The sequence below is a fragment of the Protomyctophum bolini genome, assembly GCF_963924005.1.
Source record: "Protomyctophum bolini genome assembly, chromosome: 11".
NCBI lineage: Eukaryota > Metazoa > Chordata > Actinopteri > Myctophiformes > Myctophidae > Protomyctophum > Protomyctophum bolini.
The window spans coordinates 33,708,976-33,716,704 of record NC_137872.1 but is presented as its reverse complement, the minus strand read 5'-3'; the positions used below and the strand labels follow the sequence as shown (position 1 = coordinate 33,716,704).

General features: G+C 44.7%; 1 protein-coding gene across 1 annotated transcript; it reads left to right on the top strand.

The window, feature by feature from the left end:
• The first annotated feature begins 2,177 nt into the window (after positions 1 to 2,177).
• Positions 2,178 to 6,801, top strand: rpl3 (ribosomal protein L3). Its single transcript, XM_080777057.1, has 10 exons — positions 2,178 to 2,222; positions 2,809 to 3,001; positions 3,260 to 3,428; positions 3,789 to 3,924; positions 4,130 to 4,316; positions 4,688 to 4,848; positions 4,942 to 5,043; positions 5,458 to 5,553; positions 5,981 to 6,100; positions 6,683 to 6,801. The coding sequence occupies exons 1-10, from the start codon at positions 2,220 to 2,222 to the stop codon at positions 6,725 to 6,727; spliced, it is 1,212 nt and encodes a 403-aa protein (XP_080633183.1). The 5' UTR covers positions 2,178 to 2,219; the 3' UTR covers positions 6,728 to 6,801.
• Positions 6,802 to 7,729: the final 928 nt, after the last annotated feature.

Here is a 7,729-nt window from a genome sequence, read left to right as displayed (position 1 = left end):
AATGTTCATTTCACCACTTTGTGTAAACTTGACAAATCATCAAAGTGCAGGAATTGTTGAACCAATAATTCCTCCCACACAAGACTTATTACAGATATGAGTATTGTGTTCTGAGAAAAAATTAATCCTGTTTGTGTGTAATGTCTGGTCTCAGGCTATTGGAGATCAATAATAGGGGGTTGAAAACTTACGGATGTCTTGGGTGCTTTATTATTGGTTCAATAATATGTGTAGATATTATGAAACATAAGTAATCAGAACATGTTACCTAGCTACAACACTGAATCATTAAATTCAAAGTTGAAATACACGTGCCCTGTGTTTTATATGAATGTATGTGGTATTGGTTTTCACCCGGGAGCAGTATGGGTTGGCACCCCAGCCTGTGTCTTCCGTGAGGAAGAAGCCCAATAAACCCACGGTGAGGCTTTTAAGAGGGCCATTCAAGCGGAGCCTGCGGCACCACCAAGGGCAAGGTGGAGCCTGCGGAACCGTTGCGGCTCGAGAATCCACCATTCCTGAATAAAGTGCCTGGTGCTGGGAGTCTGGTGCAACGCACAGGGCCTGACCTGGTGAGACGTAGGAGGGGCCCGGACAGGAGTCAACCCACAGAGCATAGTCCTTCCATGCGCCAGAATGGTACCTCACAATCCCGGCAGAGTAGTTCAGGAGGAACGGATTGTGTGGCCATGGTTTTTCCCTAATGGGACTTATCGAGGGTAGCTACTGAGACGTAAGTCAGGACTTGATCACCCCAGCTGGGTCACCTGAGTGAGGGGTATGATGTTGGGAGACCCGAAACACCGATGACCTTGGGATACATCACTGAGGATACCTCCCAGGTGCATCCATTTATGTATGTATTTTGTTATCCTAGTTTTCTGAATGGAATGGATGTTTTTCTTATTTTTTTACTGTACAGAATGTGAATGTCACACCAGGTATTTCTGAAATAACCTTTCAAATGTGATGATAATAGACTCCATTTGTGTCCTCAAATCAGGGTGCCCTAACTACGGAGGGGCAATCAGTTATCAAGCTTTGAGAATGTAGCCTATTGTAATATCCATAATACAAAAAAAACTGTCCACAACAATATTTAAAATGTAAAATACATTGAATAATTGGTTGCAACTCCTAGGGTGCTCTGATTTGAGGACACACCTCTCCAAATGGAACTCACCTGTGTTCTCCCCTATATATAAGTGAGGTTCACTCTTCTGGATCAAATCAAATCAAATCAAATCAATTTTATTTGTATAGCACATTTAAAAACGACTCATCGTACCAAAGTGCTTCACCGGTCAAAGAAAACAATACAATACAGTGCAATACAATACATCAGTGAAACAATAAAAAAAAATCCTATGTATAAAGTGCAAGAGTAAAATTAGGGGAACTGGAAGGCTTGTGAGTAGAGGAAAGTTTTGAGCCTAGACTTAAAACTCTCAGTGGAGGGGGCAGATCTAACAGCGAGTGGGATGCTGTTCCAAATTTTGGGGGCTGCGACAGCAAAGGCTCGGTCGCCCCTGAGCCTCTTCCTTGTCACTGGGACATTTAGGAGTCGACTGTCTGCTGACCTGAGGGTCCTGATGGAGGTGGAATATGAGAGGAGGTCAGAGATGTAGGAGGGTGCCAGTCCATTTAGTGCTTTGTATGTGAAGAGAAGTGTTTTGAATTGTATTCTGAACCGGACCGGCAACCAGTGGAGAGAGGCAAGGACAGGGGTGATATGGTCTCGTCTCCTGGTGCCAGTCAGGAGTCTGGCAGCCGCGTTTTGCACCATTTATGTTGTAGATCCCTGAATAAGACCTTTTGTGGTTTTTTATCATTTCTTTAATTATTAATACATTACTTACTGCTGCATTGTGCGACCTATTCTTTCATTTGTATACTTTTGCACCGTGGTCAGCACCTCAGCACTATTGGGGTGCGCCCTTAGAGCTTGTTTTCTAACTACAGTAACATTATTCTTTCTTTGAAATGAGATGTAAAACATAATATAGCCTCTGGCTCTGAATATAGCCTTTAATTGGAACAATCAGACAGACAGCGACATCTAACGGCTATAAAGTGATGTACACAATTGGCGGTTCTTGAACTAGGACCGTCACAGTGACGTCACTCACGTCACTCACGCCAGATCCCGCGATGTTTGCATCGGTATATATGCACTCTCCTCCCCTCTTCCGCTCTCTTTCATTCGGATTGGAGACAAAATGGTGAGCTTGTCGTAGATTAATAAGGATAGCCATCTACTTGTTATCTAAACCATCCTCTGTGTATTCATGCTTCTTACGATTTTAAAGTATTCATGCTTAGGAGCTAAACACGCCTGTGTAGATATTGATGCCACGAACATTTGAAGTTGAATATATTTTCCTATAATGCATGTCTTGTCTAGCCCTACTCTTGTCTAGCCATAACGGCTATTCAGAGGTTTAAAATGGCTGCTACTTCTCTTCTCGGTTTAATTCGTTGAGTTATCTACAGCTAGTCACAAGAGATAGAGATGTATTGTTTGAAAATCAACATTTGGCGCAATGAAAGTCACGACACAGCACAGTAGGCTTGCTAATGCTAACGTCATGTTACGTCAGGCTGAATGGCCTCTCTAGTCTCTACACGAGGCTGCTGCGGATATTTGACAGTGCAGTAGTGACAACAAGAACTGTTGACTGAATGGTAGCTGTTGACTAATGTCATAATGGATGTGTGGGCCATTGGATTGTTAAAGGCACCGCCACGTGTGCTCCACGCCCGACCCACAAGCCTTGTTGCTAACCACTGGTCTTGTCCATTCCACAGTCCCACCGTAAGTTCTCAGCTCCACGACACGGATCCTTGGGCTTCCTTCCCCGGAAGCGGTGCAAGCGTCACCGGGGCAAGGTCAAGAGCTTCCCCAAGGATGACGCCAGCAAGCCCGTCCACCTGACCGCCTTCCTTGGCTACAAGGCTGGCATGACCCACATTGTCCGTGAGGTCGACAGACCTGGGTCAAGTGAGTACAGGACCGTTGTGTCCACAGCTTTTACTTTAAACGTGATGCATTAAATGTGATGAGGTAGCTGAAGTAAAAAATTCTATAACATGGTAGTCTGTCTGTGATGAGGCTTTTCGACGGGCGGACTGAATGGGTTTATAGCCCTTGCTGAATGTCGACTGGTACTGAGTTCAGTCTATCTTAATGGTTGAATTGAGGGTGCATTTCAGAACCAACTGACAAGTGTATATGACTCAACACCATTGTGTTTTACAGAGGTGAACAAGAAGGAGGTGGTTGAGGCTGTGACCATAGTGGAGACTCCTCCCATGATGATGGTTGGTGTTGTTGGCTATGTTCAGACTCCCCGTGGCCTGCGTTCCTTCAAGACCATCTTCGCTGAGCACATCAGTGACGAGTGCAAGCGTCGCTTCTATAAGAACTGGTGAGTCATTTTTAACATTTCCCCCTCAAATACATCTATTAAAGTAATACCTGTCCTGAAGCAAATGTTGAGTATATTAACATTTCGGTGGCTCCTCGCTACAGCTCCGCTCAGGTGCCTCGTGACCTGATGAGCTCCGGGCTCCTCTGGCCGGTGGAAAGTGCTTCTTAGAAACCGAGCCATGAGCCAAAAACCTCCCGGTTTAAAAGCTGTGGCGGCCCTTCTCCTCCTCCCAGGGAGGAAAGGGTGAACAGCTGTGCATTTGTGTTCTTCCTCTGGCCCACTGTGGTGGGTGTATGAAGGACCTGTGCCGACCTGTGCTTCTCTCTTGTATACTGCGGTCGCGCTGCATGCTCATAGGTACAAGTCCAAGAAGAAGGCCTTCACCAAGTACTGCAAAAAGTGGCAGGATGATGACGGCAAGAAGCAGCTGGAGAAGGACTTTGCATCCATGAAGAAGTACTGCCAGGTCATCCGTGTCCTAGCCCACACACAGGTTTGTGCATTGAAGCTTTTACCTTAAGGCCTAATGTCCCCCTTGTGTGTATGTGATGAGACCATGGAAACTGCGTCAGGCATGGCGCCCGAACCGCATGAGGACACTTTCTACTGCCTTCCTTCTGACACCACAAGTATTTGTATTTACAGAGAGCGGTGACATTTTTATGCGACATGTATTGACTGTGTTTTGATCACTGCAGATGCGCCTACTGCCCCATAGGCAGAAGAAGTCTCACCTCATGGAGGTGCAGCTCAACGGCGGCTCCATCGCTGACAAGGTTGACTGGGCTCGTGAGAAGCTGGAACAGGCCGTGCCGATCAACACAGTCTTCACACAGGACGAGATGATTGACGTCATTGGAGTCACAAAGGGTCACGGATACAAGGGTATGGACATGATTATCCTCAAGCATAATCTTTGCACTCGTACCTCCCTAGGGCTGCACCATTCTTAAATATGAATCTCACATTTTCTTTGACAATATGGGAATCATGATCTCTTATTGCGTTGTCGATGGCCATTTACTTAAACATGATGCAGTAAATGGGAATACCTGAGAGGTAGCTGAAGTTATGCCTTCTATAACATGGTGGTCTGTCTGTGATGAGGCTTCTCGACGGGCGGACTGAATGGGTTTATAGCCCTTGCTGAATGTCGAGTACTGAGTGCAGTCTATCTTAGCGTTTGAGGATGCATGCATGACTCAAGGTTCTATGTTTGTGAAGACTTAACGTTTCCTTTTACCTCTGCTTTGTAGGTGTTACTAGCCGTTGGCACACAAAAAAGCTTCCTCGCAAGACTCATCGTGGTCTGCGCAAGGTTGCCTGTATCGGTGCCTGGCATCCTGCTCGTGTGGCCTTCTCTGTGGCCCGTGCTGGTCAGAAGGGCTACCACCACCGCACAGAAATCAACAAGAAGGTGGGTAACTCCATTCGTCATAGTGTTTGAGATTCTAAATTGCACTTGCCGTATGAGAGTCGTAAGGCATTAACCACCTCTTCTTCTTTGTAGATCTACAAGATCGGCCAGGGCTTCCACACAAAGGATGGAAAGGTTGTGAAGAACAATGCATCTACAGAGTATGATCTGTCCAATAAGAGCATCAACCCCATGGTGAGTGTGCATTAGTGTCGGCAAGAATGTAGCATTCATGTAAAATTGTTTCATAAAATCATGGCATAGCCAGTACTGTTTTTTTATTTAGACATCAGTATCATATGTCGGATACATTCAACCCCTGCACTGTACGTAACCTGGTTCACACCCCATTATGAACTTGGGTTCCATTCCAGTTGCTAGATTGAACTTCAGTGAGGCAGGGGAGCAGTGCCCTTTTGTGCTAGCTCCCTGTTCACTCTCTGGGAACAACTCAGTATAATGTGTGTAATATTATATTTTTGAGTGGTGCAACCACTCAAAGGAACAGCTTTGTCCGTGTTCACCATGTATGTGATGTTCACCCATTATGTAACTATGGGGAGTTTCACCACTCGGTTCACACGGGTGTGATTATTATTTTTTTCTCAGGGAGGCTTTGTCCATTATGGAGAGGTGACCAATGACTTCATCATGCTGAAGGGCTGTGTGATCGGGACCAAAAAGAGGGTGCTTACTCTGCGCAAGGTGAGATCAGATGCAAGCACATTTTGAGTGGACAATTTTAACTTGGACATCTGGCTAGCCATGCACTGAAATGTGCCAGCAGTCCATCCATGTAAAATTGTTTCATAAAATCATGGCATAGCCAGTAATGTTCTATTTTATTTTTTGAAATCTAGTATGTATCATATTTCAGATGCATTCAACCCCTGCACTGTTCGAAACCTGGTTCACACCCCATTATGAACTTTGGTTCCATTCCAGTTGCTAGATTAAACTTCAGTGAGGCAGGGGAGCAGTGCCCTTTTGTGCTAGCTCCCTGTTCACTCTCTGGGAACAAACTCTTGGTGCAGAAACCCAGAGGATCTAAGTTAACTACCCTTTGGCTTGAACTACTTCTGCTGGGTAAATGCATTATAAAGAAATGTTTTATCCCCCCTCCCCCTTTCAGTCTCTGCTGGTGCAGACGAGCCGTCGTGCCCTGGAGAAGATCGACCTAAAGTTCATTGATACCACTTCCAAATTTGGACATGGTCGCTTCCAAACTGCAGAGGAGAAGAAGGCGTTTATGGTAAGACATTGCACTACAGCAGCTTTCAAGACCTCTGACTCGTTTCCACCGCATAGTACTAGCTCAACTTCATATTTTTGGTGGCGTTTCTGTTGTGGAGAGTGCCTCCTACTTATTGCCTCCAGCTCAGAGGTGCCATTGGTGAGCTAAGGTGACGCTAAAAGGTCTGCACACTACTTTTTGTCACTGGCTTCAACAACTGACTGCTTAACTGCATGATATGTGAAAATTGTTCTCGTCTTTTCCATAAATATTTATGGAAAAGACGGTTCTTCACAAAATTGTATCCATGTAAAATTGTTTCATAAAATCATGGCATAGCCAGTACTGTTCTATTTTATTTATAGACATCTATCATATTTCAGATACATTCAACCCCTGCACTGTTCGAAACCTGGTTCACACCCCATTATGAACTTTGGTTCCATTCCAGTTGCTAGATTAAACTTCAGTGAGGCAGGGGAGCAGTGCCCTTTTGTGCTAGCTCCCTGTTCACTCTCTGGGAACAAACCTCTTGACCGACTCGGTCAATTGCAAATATTATGTCTGTGCATGGACTGACTGTGACTTTTCTTTCTACAGGGACCACTCAAGAAGGACCGCTTGGTCAAGGAAGAGACTGCTTGAAGCCCCTGTCCTTTTGTGCTGGTTTGATGTAATCATGCAGTACACCTCTTGATTAAAAAAAAGAAACTTACAAAGACTGTTTTGCTTATTTTGTCAAATCAATTTACCGGTAGATGGGTGGTCAGGAATATGACTCAGGATGACCTCTTGTGGCTGACTCAAACCATGTGATTGTAGATGGAAATGGTAGTTTGGTCAGTATTAGTAACCTTGTAGTCAGCAATATTGCGAGTGCTGCAAATGACAGCTTGGTCAATAATTAATTCAGCAGAGGTACTTCATTGGTGCTGTTGAAGGCATTTAAAAGTGTTGAGGTAGCTTGACATTGAGAGCAATATTGGGCATAAAGGTTTTTTTCCATTCTCAGAATGACTATAGTCTTAAATGCATTTACCATGGTGTTTCTAAATCCAAAAATGCATGCTTTTAAAGTGGCCATTCCTTTAAGCTGGCCATGTGTCCTTGAGGATTTGGCTGACGTGAGAGAACTTAATCACTCACTGTACAGTAATAAGTAACCCCCTGACTCATCATTGCCAAAATATTAGTATCCACTTCAGCAGGTAATGAGAGAAACCCTGAGAGGGGTCACAAGAGCCATTCCATGTCTCTCAAAATGCCTTTGCAAGACAACTCTGCATAATATTCTGCAATCTTTGCAGAAACGTGGATTTTCATGAAGACTTTCAACTTTCAAGGTCTCTCACTTACCATTAACCCAATGCCTCAGAAGCTCGGACAGTTCTCCAAGCAGCATTTTTGAGATTTTCTGTCTATCCCCATTCCCCAAACAAACAGTTCCAGAAGTGAGGAAAGAAAAGGGCCTCAATGGGACTATAGAATGATGCTTTATCCCATCCCCTGAAGAAGTGGTGCAGTGTGCTGTCTAGTAAGACAGTGCACTGCTGCACAATACTGTGGAAGATATCTATTGGGTTGCAATGTAGAATGATTATGCAATTGAGCAAGCGTTTTAGTAGCCTGGCACGGCCAGACTCAGCA

Coding starts and splice junctions, on each gene's coding strand:
- rpl3 (XM_080777057.1), top strand. Junction 4,849..4,941: donor GCACAGAAATCAACAAGAAG/GTGGGTAACTCC, acceptor TCTTCTTTGTAG/ATCTACAAGATCGGCCAGGG. Junction 6,101..6,682: donor AGGAGAAGAAGGCGTTTATG/GTAAGACATTGC, acceptor TTCTTTCTACAG/GGACCACTCAAGAAGGACCG.